Source organism: Calypte anna, chromosome 22 (assembly GCF_003957555.1).
Source record: "Calypte anna isolate BGI_N300 chromosome 22, bCalAnn1_v1.p, whole genome shotgun sequence".
Classification (NCBI taxonomy): Eukaryota; Metazoa; Chordata; class Aves; order Apodiformes; family Trochilidae; genus Calypte; species Calypte anna.
In genome coordinates this window covers 489,953-506,964 of record NC_044267.1, presented here as the reverse complement: position 1 = coordinate 506,964, position 17,012 = coordinate 489,953, and the positions used below count along the sequence as shown (strand labels likewise).

Here is a 17,012-nt window from a genome sequence, read left to right as displayed (position 1 = left end):
GCTAACATATTCTTATTGAATAATGAGATGCTTTGCAACGTGCCCAATTTCTGCCGTCCCCAGTCCTCTCCTACCCTTTGAACAGCCCAGCCCAATTAACCGGGCTCATTTCTGCCTCCATTGTTGCTCCTCGCAGTCTGCGGGACGATGGGCTCTGTCCCCACCGCAGCCTCCTCCACATCCACCCAGGAGGGAACTCAGCCTCCAAGGGAGGGCTGGGGGCTGAGGCTGACCCCCCCCCTCTCTCGGTGGCACCGGTGCCCTCCCCGGCCCCCCCAGGTGCTCTGCGGGCAGCACCGGCCACGCTCTGCCCCGGCCCTGGAATGTGCGGTTCCCTCCACGCTACCGCGCGAAAGAGGCAGGCGTGGGATAATAGAATATATTAGCCCCGAGCCCATTCAGCCCCGGGCTCTTTAGGAACAATGGCTGCTAACTGAGCTGATTTTTGCCAAATGACTGGCTTTCCTGCATGAGCAGCAAAGTGGAGCCCCCAAAGAGTCCCGTGCAACAATCCAGCGAGCGCTATTGCCCGGGGCCCATTGTTTTACTGCTGCGTTTGAGGGCATGGAGGAGTCACGGCCTTGCCTGCCCTGGCATTTCTCCCCCGGATTCCCACCGCTCCGCCCGCCCCGTCTCAGCCCCGCAGAGGCCGCGGCCATGGGGGAGCCGGGACCCGCCGGCATCTGCTGCCCCGGGCACGGAACCGCCCGCGGCCACACCGCCAAGACCTGCCCTGGCCCCTGTGCCCCCCGGAGGGGACAGCAGGGCGCGGGCAGCCCGTCCCCCGTTCCCACGCGGGGACCCCACTGTGCCACCCTGCAGGGACACGGCTCCCGCCCGACCTCCCGCAGCGGGACATCCCCGGGGCACCCCGAGGAACACCGCCGAGAGCCCCCGTCCCGCCAGCTGCCCAGGGGGATGGATGCTGGATTTGCCGTGGTTGTTTTCTGGTTTTCTCAGCGGAACGCTCCGAGGTTCCAATAACACTGGTGCATCCGGGGGCCCTTCCCCTGCCCCGGGGATCTGCGCGGGGAGGTTTTGGGGTGACCCCCTCTGCCACCCCTGCCCCTTGCCCGGCACCGCAGATGATGTGACACCCAGAGCCAGCCCGCCGCGGGGCCGGGATCAAGGCAGGCAGCGCTTCCAGCCGATGCCTCCTGTTAGTGTGAAATTAGCACCATTAAATGCTATAACTAAACACAATCAACAAGGGGTTTACTAGCTGAGATAACATATAAAGAACTACAACAGCTAATGCCTTCAGCGCTGCTGAAACGCTGACCGTCTGCCCCGCGTCCCAGGAGGGAACCGATGGCAAATATTTACAGGGGCTTATAAATATTTATCCTGTAATAACTCGCTGCGTTACAGCACATTCTTCTCTCTGAGGCTCAGCTTTGCCCTGGACCAGGTGCAGGCTGCTGAGTGGGTCTGTAGCAAGCATAAAGTTTGTCTGAGTAACATACAGCCAGCGCTGGCGTTCAATAAAATCCCCAGCAGCTGAGCTCCTTGTGTGAAGTGCTCTGCAAGTCATTCCTTCCCCAACAAAGGAAAAACGTGGCTGGGGGGCACAGGTGTGCTGGCACCTCGCTGTGGCTGCAAACCCCTTCTGTGTTGCCAAAGTAACCCGGGGAAGTGCTGCGAGTCACCGGGGAGCTACAGATCACAGCACCCGGGGCTGGCCTCATCCCAGAATCAGCCCCAGGATGACTGAGGACCCTGAAAGAAGGGATCCGGAGACCTGCCCACCACAAGAAAACATCTCCTTGTGCGTGGCAGCACCCCAGGAGTGCCAGGTGCCTGTGGTGGGTGCTGCCTGACCAGCACAGTGTGCCCAGCACCCTGCCCCAGCTCACAGGGAGGATTTCACACCCACCACGGGCTGTGCACTCCTCATCTACTGCCCACTGCCCACTTGAGTTGCTCAGCAGTGCAGGGAGCTGGGAACCAGCACTTCATGTGTTGTTTCATACATCTGGAGGACAAATGTTTATCTTCTCTCATAATTTTTGAGCCATCCTTCCACTTATTTATTTATCTTTCTCACACTTAATGATTTACAAGAACCTCAGTAGCTTGTGGTTTGTAAACCACGTGGTGATCTCCGAGCAGCACCAGAGATGGAGTTCTGAGCTACTTTTAATGTGAATAAGCAGTGTGGAGAGGCTCCATTGTGTACATTCTAGGTTGCTATTTTCTTAACCCTGTCTCATTAAGATGGATGGAGTTTCTGCTTATTAGTAATTTGGCAAGTTCCTCTTTGTGTACACTCTGCACTTCTCACTAATGACGCTGTGCTTCAGTGATTAACAAAGGAGGCTTCCAACATAGTCAGTGAAAACACAGCCACGCACTTGGGGCACTGGGACGGAAACCCAATGTTCTGGAGATGCCATTTGTGAAAGACAAGAATCTGCAGGGGAACCCAGGAGAGGAAAAGCTGCTGGTTATCAAATCTTTCCTGACATTCAAATAATTTTGATCTAAGGATATTGGTTCTTTGATTTACATGCGTAATTGCAGAGCTGACAGAGCCTATAACACAGTGATTCAGAGCTCTTACACTCCTCTTCCTAAAAAACATCAGATGGAGATGAAGCTGGCACTGCTACTGCCTGGATTTACAGCTGGCCATTAAAGTATGTTTACAAGCCTTCAGTACAGTGTACACATCAGGTAAATCATTGATCAGACAACTAGCTCCTAGTGTCGTGCTCCCTCTGCCAACTTTTTCCACTACTGTGTTACTGAGCACAGAATCATCTGCTCTGGTCCCTGTGTGCACGTGCCTGAGCTGAGCAGCCCTGCACAGAACCAGGTCTGCATGTGTGTCCTGGGCTGTCCCTGCAGTCTGGGTCCCAATGGACCCATCCACAGAAACCCATACAGGTCCCTGGCACACTGGCTGGTCTGCTTCTCACCTGTGAGCAGGGAAAGGGGAATCACCTGCACAGGACGGAGCCCCAGACAGATGCACAGTGGGCAGGAACGGCCCCACACCAAAGGCTTTCTTTGCAGCAGGAGAAAAATGCTGTGTTTGGTGTTTTCCCAGGCAGGCCAGGGAGCTGTGAGCCCCCAGCATAGCCCATTGTGCTGCTGTGAGAACATCTGGCCAGATGTGCAGTGATCTGTGGCCAAAGCCTTGCTCCCCTGGCCACTGAGCTGGGCAAAGGCCAGAGGGTAAAGGGCAAAGCACAGGAGCAGGAACAAAGCTCGACCCGCTCATTCATGCAGACCTTTTCAAGAGCTTTTGGGTGGCTGGACAGACAGACATGGGAGGGCAGGACTGGCAGTGGGGACACACAGGCTGCCAGATCCCCCATGGTCACTGCTGGAAGGAGGTGAAAGATCCTGCACTCACCGTGGGGGTTTGAGCAAAACTGAGGGTGCAGGGACCACTACCAGCTTGAGAAAGAGCTCAGAAGTTTGGAGGGGACAGTAAAAACCTGTCTGTCTGTCCAGCAGGGAAGGGGCTGGCTCCAGCCTTGCTCCTGCAGAGCTGCAGGGCAGGTACCAACACAGCAGGGGTTGGAGTTGGCATCTGGCAGGGCTTGGGTGGCTGCAGACAGTGGAAACCACACCAGGGAAGAGGACCCAGGGACAGCAGGAGAGGAGGAGGAAGAGAGGCCATGAGGACAGCTTGGAAACTGCTGGAGCATTCTTGAAATTAAGGTCTTGCTTAAGCGTTTTCCTGAATAAAAACTTTCAATTTCACCAGAAAAGTGCGTGCAGGGCAGGAACAGCCCTGTTCCCATTTCCTTTCTGCAAGGAGTGGGAAGATGCAGTGGCTTTGCCTGGAAGCAGCAGTGCCTTGGGGTGGGAAGGGATGATGAGCACTCTCCCTCTGTCCCTGTTGTACCCTGAGGTGACAGTGATAGCTTCTTCAGGAGACTGGGAGATGTTGGTTGAGCCCTTGAATTTCAGGTTTTTAATGGGCTGGCAGGGCATCCAGGTTGGAGGAGAGGGAAATAGACTTTTCCTACCCCCACAAATATTTTTAAGAGGTATTTTTAAGAGAGATTTAAAGAAGATCTTTTTCCTCCCATTCTCCACTGTGCTGTGCCTTTTAAACCATTTGTGGAAAGGAATTAACAGAGGCAGCAGAGCCCAGAGCTCTGCAGCAGTCTGTCCTTGCACAATGGAGATCCGACTTCTTCTCCCCTGCCTGAGAAACACATGCCCCAAATCCAAATACATAAATTTTTTCTAACCCAATTCATTTTGTAGATTGATGGAGAAAATCCATAACAAATATTTATGACTTTGCAATAAATAACCCTCACAGAAGTTACAAAGAGCTCTGGCAAGTCTCAAGGTAACTTTCAGCGAGTTCCAGGGGTCAGGGCAGATCGGGATACTAAGTCTATAGTGTTTGAGCCCTCAGCTCATCTGTTTTGAATTATTGGTATTACTCAGTTGAGCAGCGCTCTCAATGGAGTAGCTGTGCTGTGATTCCATGCCATATTTTATTTCTATGGTGGGAGAGAGGCTTCAATAATTATTAGTTGTACTCTGTTGCAGCCAGCAAGGAAAAACAGGCCCCAGTGAGCAGACACCAGTGTTGCTGGTGTTTGGGGGCTGGAGCAGAAAGGTGCCAGCAGGGTTCAAGGTGCTGCAGTTCCAAACACAGACCCACCCGAGGTGCTGCCCAGTGCCAGAGGGGTTGGTTCTGCCCAAAGGTGCAGCCACCACATGTGTGAAGGCTGGGAGGAGGTGCAGGCTGGGACACAGCAGCCAAAACCATCTGGGCATTCACAGCAGCTCCCACCACAGAGCTGGGATGTGCCCCGTGGATGCACCACCAGGATGTGTCATCAGGACTTGGCATCAGGATGTGCCACCTACCCTGGCACCTGGCAGCTGGGAGCCATCCCATCCCTGCTCCATCTTCGTTAGCTCTTAATCATCACGAGGGGAAAAGAAACCTCTGGCAGCGTCTCACTGCTCCCCCGAGTGCAGGCTCCTTTCAGAGCTTTCAGAAAACAGGGTCAGACGTGTCTTCTGACCTGTGACCTGTCGCTTCCCTCCTCACCATAATTATCTAATACAGCGCTCTCCCTCCGAAGTACAATGAAACAATTTGTCACTTCAATTGTCTGTCAGTCAACACTGGGGCCTTTTCAACAGGCCAACACATGTTTTTTGAGAGCTTGTCAGCAAGGGCTGTCTGGCCAGGCACATAACCATGGAAAATGGAACCTTTGTTAATTCTGGTTCTTAGAAAAGTAAATCCATTCACTTGCTTTTTTCAGGCCTTCAGTTTGGAATTTGCACAAGAAGCTGAATTGCCCCTGATCCCTAAATGATTGGTCAGAGGATTTGCATGAGGAAGCAGAAATTAATTATTCTTTTCTTTTCTTTTTATTTTCTGTAATTGTGTGTTTAGAAATGAGATTACATTCTACAGCAGCACGAGGGGCTGGGGGGAGGATTGCTTTGCATTTGTTTAGCTCCTTAGAGTTAAGATCAGCTAATCGTTTCAAGCATTTCCTAAGATTCCCTCTCTCTTTTTTCTCCTTTAATGACCAAACAAAGATTGTGCTACTTCCCGGGGAACTTTTCTGGCAGCTGAGCTGAGCAGTGGGAGCCAGGAGCTTATCCCCCTGCTAAAATGTTCTTCTTGCTGCTTGCAAGGCACCAAAAGCATCCCAGAGCTTAGGGGCCTGGGAGCCACGGTGGCTCCTTGTGCTGGAGAAAGAGTGACACAGATTCCCAGCAGGATTCCCAGGAGGAAGATGCTGGTGTCTTGAGGTCCGTGGCCAAGCAGCACAAGACAGTTCTGGAGGTTCTGGCCCAGAACCATCTCCCTGGGTTCAGCTGAGCCAGCCCCGAGGCTGCCTGGACACGGCCCCGCCGGCTCCTGGCCCTGCTGGATTCCAAGCACCCTGAGTGAAAACCTCTCCAGATCCAGCTTTCCAGAATGCCACTATCCAAACCTAATTCAAACCATACAGGGAGCCCTGACTTAGAATCTTTCAAGCCTATAAAATGAAACAAATTGGCTTTGCAAGCATATCTCCCAATCTAAGCTATGCCTGTAAATTTGATTTGTCCTCTTGGATCTTGCATGAGGTGGCCTGAAAGACTCTTTGTTTCGTATCCTTCTGTCTCTTCCATCAGCCCAAAGTTTCTGTGCTTGGTCACATCAGGCTGGAAAACTCAGGAACAGCAAGGAACCCTTACACACAACTCAAACAGAACCCTTCAAGCTTCCCAACTTGCAGATTCAGCACTGTGTGTCTGGGATGGCTGAGGGATGATGCACCCCTGGGCTCAGGGCATGCACAGAGGGTTTCTCTCCCCTGCAGCAGTGCTGGCAGGATGGGATTCTGAGAGTGCAGCCCCCCAAAGTCCAGAGGTTTGTTGGAAAGGGCTGAGCCACCTCGGGTCAGCTCACGGTGTGCAGCTTGGAGACAGAGCCTGCAGCTCTCTCTTTGGCAGTGATTTACAACCTTTCTTTATGATTTCATGCACCCTTGCTATATAATTTTAACAGGCTTTTTTTCTAATTGGCCATCTTTGAATAGAAAAAAGCCTGCTAAAATTATGAACTACTTACGTGTGGAACCATAAAACGGAATAATGCATCACATGGATCTTTCTGAAATGGAGAGATTACCTGATCAACACTTCCAGGCTCAGCCTCTGTGTTCAGGCAGATTCCCAGGGATTACAGAGTTTGCCATCTTTTCTGTTCCAGAAACATAGATGTCTTTACATAAACATCCACTTGCTGCCATTTATCTCCTTTCATGAATTGGGTTTTCAGTCAAGCCAGGAAGAAATAAGTTAACCCTGAGCATCTCCAGCTGCCTGCAGGAGGCTGCAATTGCTGCTGTTGCACTTGCTGGGAGATAAGCTAAACAACTCAGTCCATTGAAGAGCTGCCCTGAGCTATTTAGTTGTATTTTTAGTACCTGATCTGAACACATTTCAGCCTGCAGAAGCCAAAAGTTTAGCCCCTGACAGAAAGCAAAAGGTTTTGTTGCAGAGATGGAACATTCTTCTTCTTAGCTGCCCCTTTGTTAACCAGGTGACAGATATGGAACTGCAGAACTGGGCATTTACCTGATCATAAAAACTGCAGAGACATCTCCCATGTAGTAGCAGTTATATTCCACTGCAAGAGCTGCAGAGTTTACTCCAAAGGCCAGCAGCATCTCATAGACCCTGAAAACATATTCTTAATGTTTTTATAAATTCTAGTAAAAGTGTAATAGGATAAAACCTTGCATTCAAAAGCACATTCTTTGAGAATATTTTATATGCACATAAAACATCTGAGAAAATGTTAACATTATGATCTTAACTGTTTGCACATTGGAACCAGCTAGAGGCTAGGAAAACACAGCCCATCTGGTACAACATTTAAAGCAGAATACTTCTGAGTGTGCTTCCCTCAGAGCACGGGCTATGATATTGCACAAACCCAGCTCCAGCAGGCATGCTGTGACACAGGGGACAGGATGCTGCTGGCAGGGTCTGCAGGAAGAACAAGCCCCACTTGTTCTCACCACGTTTCTAACCCAGGTCCCCAAAGAGGAGACAATACCTGAGGCACTGGATAGATGGGGCTGGGGGATCTCTGGCTCTGCAGGACTGGGGGTTTCCTATGGCCTGTGCCGAGGTTGTTTGTTCAAGCAAACCCATTAGGTGTTTATTAGTCTTCATTATGAAGTGCTAGAGGGTTAATTAGTTCAGGCTGTTCCTGTGGAAGGAGGTGAGGGGCAGGAGGGTGAGGTAGGATCAGCAGCAGCCCAATACCCAGGTTCCACCCTTTGTCCTGGCTTTATCCACAGGGGATCAGGGTGTCCCTTCCCCAGGTGGCAGCAGATCTCAGTCTCTGCCAGGCCCTGGAGACCTTCTGGGGAGCCAAACATCACAGATGTGTCCCTGGAGCATGCAGCTGGGGACAGTGACAGCTCTGCTCAACATATTGGGTGATTGCAAAACTGCTGCTTTTGTCTAGAGGCAGATGTGTCTAGAGGCTGTCTATTATATTCTGTCTATTATATTCTGTAAAAGAATAACCTAAGTAAATCATTCTTATGTTTATTTCTTCCTTGTTGAATTGTGGTGAGGGAGACAACAAATGATCCATCAGGCTCAGCTCCAGGTGGGATGTAAGGATATTGAACCCTTATAAATCAGAGAGCCCACACATGACTCCTACACCAACACTTATGGTCTCCCAGCCTGGAAACTGGGAGATGAGGAGTGATGGGGCTGCTTCCATTACAGCCTGATTTCATCTACCTTCTGCTTCCAGCTGACCTCAGTGTATATACATTTTTGTTTGTTTTTTATCAGAAGCCTGCTGCCTCTAGAAACACTGACAGGCTGTGGGAGAGGGGTGATCCATAGGCTCACCAGCCCTTGGAGCAGCTCTGAGCCAGTTGGTGCTGGACACTGCCTGGACAGCAGATCTGGAAAAAGTCTCCCCAAGCCTGAGCCTGTGCAGCCCAGGCTGTCCCAGCCCTCAAATGGGGACAACCAAGGGGGATGTTGAATTTTACAGTTAGACACCAGAGCTGCTCCTAATCCTGGGCCAGCCTGTGGGAGGAGGCACAGCCACACTGAGCTGGGCCAGGGTGCCCAGCCAGGAGCACTTTTTGTCTCAAAGAGCATGAATTAGAGACCATATTTTACTACAAACATCTGGAATTTCAAGTGCCCTTGCAATAGATTGCATCTGGATTGAATTCTCCTATTTTTTACAAGGCTTTCTTATTTAATAAATAATAGCAGTTTATTACAGCATTGTAAAATTTCATAATCCTTTTCTGAGCAAGAATGAAAAAGATTCAGGAGAAAACAGGAAGTGCTTCAAGCAGGATGATGCCAAGAAGTAATGAAGACAGAGCACTTCCTCCAGAGAGGTGGGTCAGCTCATTTCTGCCTTTGTGGCACTTGGCTCCATGCACATTTGCAGAGCTGCCAACAAGTGCACCAACAATTCCTAATAAACTCTTGGCTCCCAGCAGTCCAGAGCAGCAGAACACACTCCAGACCTGCTCTGCCACAGGACCCTTGCAGGCTGGGTTGTGCCAAATCCATCTCCCATGGACACAGCTCGAGGGGCTCACAGGGTGAGGGTGGGAGTGTGGAAGCATTGCTTTTTTTATGTTTATTTCCCGATTTGTAATAATTCCCAATAATTTGTAATAATGGAGAGTTACTCACAGTGACTCCCATCAGCTAAGGCAGCCCAGGACCTTGGCTCACCTCCTCCTGACATGCCAGTCCCGGGGCAGACGGACACTGGGAGCACTGGGGCGAAGCCAGACAGTGCTGAGCCAGCAGGAGATCCCCGGGCAGGCAGTGCTGACTGCTCTCCAGGTCAGTGTCCCAGGGCTGGGACCTCAGTCATCCTCTCACACAAGAAAAGAGGTTTAGGAAGAAGTAATCTGTCCAAGACACAGCAAGAGCACAGAGGGCACGGGCAGCGGGTGCTCCCCACAAATGCACTGCAGAGTGAGGGGTGACAGCCAGGCTCACAGCCAGCGGGGACCTGGGCATCGGGTTGGTTCTGGCTTTCTGTGAGAACCATCGTGGCTTGGAGTGGGACAATTCCTGGCACAGGGTGACAGGGAGCAGGTCAGGTCCCTCGGTCTGGTCAGACACAGCAGGGCCCGGGGCTGCACGGGGGTTCATTTCTCCTTGGGACTTCACTTCCCCTGGACCTGCAGCTTCTGCAATGCCTCTTCAGGAGCTCTTTGTTAATTAACACTGAGCAGCTCACTGGCAGCTTTGGCAGGAAGCTTTGCTCCGAATCTCTCATGTGTTGTTAAACAGACTGACTCGATGTATCAGCAATAAAACTCTTTATTGACGGAGATATAAGAAAAGCAGCACGTTGGGTGCCGGGGAGCCGCAGCTCTACCAATCGGCTCTCAAGTGCAATGAGGTAAAACCAGGTCTTTTATACCTTTTGTCACCCCCTTCCCCTCAGTCTCTTATCACTTTATCACTGGTTTTCCCAACATTGGTTCTTGTTTCGTGGGCTTTGTCCTGTTGCTGAGGGAATTGGCCAATGGTTACGTCTTCCTCGTGGCTTTTGCGGTCGTCTCCCTCTTCTTATTTTTCTGACTTTTCCTCTTTATGAGTACGTTTAAACATAAACATACACTTTAGAGTAACAGGATATAACATGCTATTTCAACAAACAGCCTAAGCAAAACCTTAATTATTGCAAACATCATTAAACCAAACATTCCGGAGAAAGACACACTCAACAAAACAACACATTACAATTTTAAACCTTTATTCTTTACAGTGTGACCCCAGAAAATACTCCCTGGGGACCATGCTCAGCAATTGTGCCATAATTTCTGTTTGCTTTTCCCAGTCCCATGGGCACAGCCTCTCACAGACACCAGGAATCTCCTGTCCCTCCTGTTATCGCCCCGTTCCCCTCCATTCCGCATTGCATACAGGACGCTGCCATTTCTCAGGGAGGTTTTGCTCTGCTGAACATGAGCATTCCACCTTATGTTTACATTTAAAATGTTTTAAAGCAATGTCATTGGACCCAGAGGTCAGTTAGGTGCCACCATCTGACTTTTCCTGACGAGTGGAGACCTGAAGTGCAAAACCCATCTTTGGGTTTCAGCTGCTCCTCACACTTCATGCCCTGAGACCTCCCCTGTGCCTTCAGCAAGGGCAGAGCTCAAGTGGCCTGGAAATTATGCATTTATCCGCAAAATCCTCTCGGAATAAAGGCTGAGGGGGCTGCACTGCTCCCACTGCCCACGGCTCCTGAGGGAGTGGGGAAGAAATGAACACCGGGACATGACACGAACACCGGGACACGAACCCCGGGACAGGGAGTTTCGCAGATGACACCAAGCTGGGGGAAGTGTCGATCAACTAGAAGGCAGGAGGGCTCTGCAGAGGGACCTGGACAGACTGGAGAGTTGGGATGATCCCAAGGGGATGAGGTTCAACATTCCAAGTGCCGGGTCCTGCACTTTGGCCACAACAACCCCATGGGGAGCTCCAGGCTGGGCACAGAGTGGCAGAAAGGGAGCTGGGAGTCTGGATTGCCAGGAAGCTGAAGAGGAGGCAGCAGTGTGCCCAGGTGGCCAAGAAGGCCAATGGCATCCTGGGCTGGCTGAGGAAGAGCGTGGCCAGCAGGTCCAGGGAAGGGATTCTGCCCCTGTGCTCAGCTCTGGGGAGACCACAGCTTGAGTCCTGTGTCCAGTTCTGGGCCCCTCAGGAAGTTCAGGAAGGAGCTTGAGGTGCTGGAGCAGGTGCAGAGAAGAGCAAGGAGGCTGTGAAGGGATCCAGCAGAATTGCTGTGAGGAAGGGCTGAGGGAGCTGGGGGTGTTGAGGCTGGAGAAGAGGAGGCTCAGGGGAGACCTCATCACTCTCTGCAACTCCCTGAAAGGAGGTTGGAGCCAGGGGGGGGTTGGGCTCTTTTCCCAGGCAACTCTCAGCAAGACAAGAGGGCAGGGTCTCAAGTTGTGCCAGGGGAGGTTTAGGTTGGAGATGAGAAAGAATTTCTTTCTGGAGAGGGTGATCAGGCATTGGAATGGGCTGCCCAGGGAAGTAGTGGATTCTCCGTGTCTGGAGATCTTTCCAAAGAGCCTGGATGTGGCACTGAGTGCCATGGGCTGGGAACCACGGGGGGAGTGGATCAAGGGTTGGACTTGATGAGCTCTGAGGTCCCTTCCAACCCAGCCCATTCTAGGATTCTATGACACGAACCCCGGGACACGACCGGGCGGGACAGCTCCCCACAGACCTTCCCGCGCCAAGGGGCTCGGAGGTGATCGGAGAGGTTCGGAGGGGATCGGGGGAATTCGGAAGGAATCGGGGAGGTTCGGGGGCGTCCGGAAGTTCGGGGCCGTACTGGGTCCGGAGCCGCGTGCATTGGGGGAAGGGGTGACCAATGGGAGGCGAGCGCCGCAGACGCATGCGCAGAGCCTGGCACTGAGGGGGCGGGGGTGGGGTTACGCCTGCGCATTGCGTGCGAGAGAGGCTGCGGCGCATGCGCAGTGCGGCACTTCCGCCCTTTCCCTGCCCGGAGCGGTGGCGACGCTTTGGCCGGAGCCGCAGGGCAGCGGCTGCCCCGGAGCGGAGCGGAGCGATGAGGCCGCAGCAGGCGCCGGTGTCGGGAAAAGTCTTCATCCAGCGGGACTACAGCGGCGGGACGCGCTGCCAGTTCCAGAGCAAGTTCCCGGCCGAGCTGGAGAACAGGGTAAAGCGGGGCGGGCCCGCTCACGGCTCCCGGTGCCGCTCTCACCGGGACCGGCGGCTCGGGCTGTGCAGGGCCGCGTCCGGGGTGACCGCACAGACCGGCGGTGCCTGTGGGGCGGGCGGTGGGTTCCCCGCAGCTGGACCGGAGCCGCCGGTAGGTGCCGGTAGGTCCGCCCGGCCCGGCGGTACCGGAGCCCTCGGGGCTGCCAGCGCTCTCTGCTCCTGTCTGTTCTCACAGCCTGTGCGTGGTGAGGAGAGCCCAGGCGGTCACCCTGCTTCGGGTGATGTTTATTTTATTTCCTGGCACAAAAACGTTGTTGTTTGTCCCGGTTGTGTTTCCGAGCGATGGTAAAATGCTTCCGGTTCCCGGTGAAAAGCTGCAGGAAAAAGAGTTCTAGTGCTTCTCTTGGGTCCTGGAGCGGGGGTGTCAGTGCAGGACAGGCCGTGTCCCTGGCTCTGCCCTGCCCGGGCCGGTTCTGGTGCAGAGATCCAGCTCTGCCCAACCCTCACAAGGACCTCTCAAGAGCTTTCATCCAACCGAATGCAAAACAAACTCCTCTTGCTGGCACCTTTTTGATTGCTCACCACACTTCTCTTCCTCCTTTATTTTGTTTCTCCTTGTTGAGAGCCTGTCTGAGCAGTGGGGCTGTTGGTAAGAGCTCTGCCCTCCCTTCCCTCACTGCTCTCTCTACTCCTCGTTTGTCAATTAGGGGTTTTTTGGCTATTTTTCCTGTTGAGCTGCACCTTTGTTTAGTTACTGTGTTATTCTCACTTGTTTTGTGTTCACCTCATGTTGGAATCTCACACAGAATCTCATCACTGGGCAGAAATCTAACAGAGAGCTCCAGGGCTGTATCCTGAGTGTCCTTCAAGCTTTGTGTCTGAGCGTGGAGGTGGCTGCCAAGGGTGGAGGTGCAGTCAGGAGGGGAGTGAGGTGGATACCAGAGTGAGCTCTGCAGAGTGCAGGGCAGGAGAGGAAACAGGGAAAGGCCCTGACAGGGTTAACTCCTGAGGGGATGGATTCCTGTAACTTTCCACTGCAGCAGTGTCAACATCTTCTGTCTTGGAGAAGTCCAGTTCTGGGCCCCTCAGCTCAGGAAGGAGCTTGAGGTGCTGGAGCAGGTGCAGAGAAGAGCAAGGAGGCTGTGAAGGGATCCAGCAGAATTGCTGTGAGGAAGGGCTGAGGGAGCTGGGGGTGTTGAGGCTGGAGAAGAGGAGGCTCAGGGGAGACCTCATCACTCTCTGCAACTCCCTGAAAGGAGGTTGGAGCCAGGGGGGGGTTGGGCTCTTTTCCCAGGCAACTCTCAGCAAGACAAGAGGGCAGGGTCTCAAGTTGTGCCAGGGGAGGTTTAGGTTGGAGATGAGAAAGAATTTCTTTCTGGAGAGGGTGATCAGGCATTGGAATGGGCTGCCCAGGGAAGGAGTGGATTCTCCGTGTCTGGAGATCTTTCCAAAGAGCCTGGATGTGGCACTGAGTGCCATGGGCTGGGAACCACGGGGGGAGTGGATCAAGGGTTGGACTTGATGAGCTCTGAGGTCCCTTCCAACCCAGCCCATTCTGTGATTCTATGATAATTAAAAGCACAGATCTTGCTTTTAAAAACAAGGCACTGCCAAGGCCAACGAGGCACCGAGGGCATTAACTTCTCTCAAGATCAGCAGAAGTGTGGGTCCTGTCCTCAGCTGAAGCTGAGTTCTCTTGCAGATTGACAGGCAGCAGTTTGAGGAGACTGTGAGGACACTCAACAACCTCTACGCAGAAGCTGAAAAGCTGGGGGGCCAGTCCTACCTGGAGGGGTGCCTGGCCTGCCTGACTGCCTACACCATCTTCTTGTGCATGGAGACACACTATGAGAAGGTGAGTTGTGTGGGGGGGGGTGTTAACTGGGGGGTGCTGGGGCTGGGTAGGAGTTTGTCCTCCAAACAGCAGCCAGCCTCTGGGTGCTGCAGCAGAGCAGTGACACTGGTGTGTCAGTCACTCTGAGTCACCTCATCCCCTGCTGTGCTTCAGGGGAGCTCTGCAAGCTCTGCCTCTTGCTCTGCTCCCCCAAAACTGCTGGGGCTGGGGTCTCCAGCTGGAACTGAGACTTCTCTGCTCCTCTGCTTCCAGGTTCTAAAGAAAATTGCCAAGTTCATTCAGGAACAGAACGAGAAGATTTATGCTCCTCAGGGCCTCCTCCTGACAGACCCCATCGAGAGAGGGCTACGAGTTGTATCCTTCTGGGACCCTTCCCCTGGGTGCACAGACCAGGAGGAGCCCGTGCAGGACACCTGGCTCTGGTCACTGCTGGCTGTGCCATCTCTGGTCAGATTTTAACACTTAAATTTTGGGCACATCAACAATGGAAACAGAATGTGTGAGGCTGCTCCCCTGTGCCCTGAAACCACAGGTGTGAAGAGGAAAATCCAAAGCTTCTAAAACCTTAATATTTTTTTTTTTTTTGCCATTTTTGTTTCTTTTCATAACCTTTTCATAGTATGTTTCCCTAACAACTTTTCTGTGCAGATTGAAATCACCATTTATGAAGACAGAGGTATGAGCAGTGGAAGATAAAACTGAGGAGTTTCAGGTGGGTGGGTGTTCACCCTGCACTGGATCCATCCCCTTGTCCTCTCAGGCAGTATTTCCCCACAGCTGGAGCTGATCCCAGCCCAGCCACATCAATCTGGGCTGCACAGGACAAGTAGAAACACCAACACCTGGCACTGTGCCACTGGGTGTTCACACAGATCAGATGGCACTGGGTTTATCTTTAAAGAATTACAGACTGCAAATCTGCATAAATCTTACTTGTGTTTTATGATGTCCAAATTTTTTCTCTGTTCTGTAAAATCATTTCTGTTTTACTCTGCAGCCTTTGTCATAAGGTTCTGTTGGTTTTATTTAGTAATAGTTTCTAATACTCTGAACCTTCTTTTCCAGCAGACAGTGGACTTGCTCTTCCCCTACCTCCTACTTTAGAGCATCATTCCTCTCTGCTGCCAGATCCATGGTGCCATCTCTTACAAGGACTAACTTCCTAAAACTGCTCCCCAGGGGGTGACCCAGCTGGTCAGCATCCATTTTCTGGCAAACTTCTAAGCAATGAGATCACTTTTTAGTTGGTTGGTTGGTTTGTTTGTTTTCCAAGGAAAAGCAGGAGTGGTAAAACTACGTTCTCCTCTGGAAGAAAGAGGCCACTTGGCCCAGCAGCACTCTGATTTTAGTCATGTCAGCACAGGGCTGTTCCTCCCCCCTGCATCAGCCAGGGCAGACTTGGGACTTTTCCCTTCTCTCCAGTCCCTGTTGGGGTGAGGGGATCCCCAGGGCCTCTGCCTGCTGAGAAGTGACTGCAGGCCATGAGCCTCTTGCATTCCCTCTGCTGATTCTCATGGAAAACCAGAAGGCAAAGTGTTGTTTTTTTTAAAAAAAAAAAAGTTTTTGGCTGTTCCTAGAAAGGAGAGGAGCAGCTGGACTTTAATACTGGTGTTTTTTCTACTGCTGTGTCTGTGCTGTTGCATCTGTCCATGCTCACCAGAAGAGGGGAGTCTGTTTGTTCATACAACAGTAAGGACAATAAAATGGATGCTGAACCAATAAACACAACAATTCCTACCCTGCTCTGGTTAATATGTGAAGTGTAAAACTGTTTCTTTATGGATTTATTATATATAATTTATAAGAAAAAAACTGATTTGGCAAACTGTTAGATGTTGTGTAAGGTGATTTCTTAACTCTCTGCTGCACACTCAGAGTAGAGCAGTGCATTATTTAGTGTCCCCCACTCATCACCATTCCTCAGCAGTTCCTGCAGCAGTGAAGTCCCCACAAACCAACCTGGCTTGATATTTTCCTCTCATACTTTTCCCTTATCAAAGCAAGGATGTCCTGGTCTGGGTTTGGAGCATTGCTGTCCAACTGGAGAAGGAATTTGGGCATTTAGAGGAGGAGGTGATTACAGTGCTCTGGCTGCTGGTGGAGCTGTAGGTGCTAATCTGGATCTGAAATTCCAGGCTTGTTACTCAGCCACTGATTTGTTTTTTCTTTTCATGTTTTCATTGTATAAATCTTGGGGTTTTTTTCTAACCTGTAACAGTGTTTGCCTTTCACATCTCTTGCAATACTGGCGGAACTTCTAACGGATCAGTAAATCTTTTCTTACACCGTTGTCTGTGTCGTGCTTTGCCAAGCGGCGGATCCGGGGCTGCTTTGTCCCTTCCCAGACCCCCCGGTTCCTCCCGGGATCCCGCACTTGGTCCTTTCCCAGCCCCCCGGGGCTCCGGGCTCCCGCTCTTTGTTCCTTCCCAGTCCCCCAGGGCTCCGGGATCCCGCTCTTTGTCCCTTCCCAGCCCCCCAGTTCCTCCCGGGGCTCCTGCACTTGGTCCCTTCCCAGCCCCCCGGTTCCTCCCAGGGCTCCGGGATCCCACTCTTTGTCCCTTCCCAGCCCCCCGGTTCCTCCCAGGGCTCCGGGATCCCGCTCTTTGTTCCCTTCCCAGCCCCCCAGTTCCTCCCGGGGCTCCGGGCTGCCGCACTTGGTCCCTTCCCAGCCCCTCGGTTCCTCCCGGGGCTCCGGGATCCCGCTCTTTATCCCTTCCCAGCCCCCCGGTTCCTCCCGGGGCTCCGGGCTCCCGCACTTGGTCCCTTCCCAGCCCCTCGGTTCCTCCCGGGGCTCCGGGATCCCGCTCTTTATCCCTTCCCAGCCCCCCAGTTCCTCCCGGGGCTCCGGGCTCCTGCACTTGGTCCCTTCCCAGCCCCCCGGTTCCTCCCGGGGCTCCGGGATCCCGCTCTTTGTCCCTTCCCAGCCCCCCGGTTCCCCCCGCTTCCTCCCTCG

At 52.5% G+C, this 17,012-nt stretch overlaps 1 protein-coding gene across 2 annotated transcripts; it reads left to right on the top strand.

Annotated features, from left to right (window-relative positions):
• The first annotated feature begins 12,007 nt into the window (after window positions 1-12,007).
• GOLGA7 (golgin A7) lies at window positions 12,008-16,349 on the top strand. Of its 2 annotated transcripts, none has more exons than XM_030464135.1 (5): window positions 12,008-12,202; window positions 13,907-14,059; window positions 14,312-14,413; window positions 14,708-14,771; window positions 15,128-16,349. In XM_030464135.1, the coding sequence occupies exons 1-4, from the start codon at window positions 12,092-12,094 to the stop codon at window positions 14,753-14,755; spliced, it is 414 nt and encodes a 137-aa protein (XP_030319995.1). In that variant the 5' UTR covers window positions 12,008-12,091; the 3' UTR covers window positions 14,756-14,771; window positions 15,128-16,349. The 2 variants fall into 2 exon arrangements, with proteins under 2 accessions (XP_030319995.1, XP_030319996.1); XM_030464136.1 differs by having other exon boundaries at window positions 12,011-12,202; window positions 15,125-16,349.
• The last annotated feature ends 663 nt before the right edge of the window (window positions 16,350-17,012 follow it).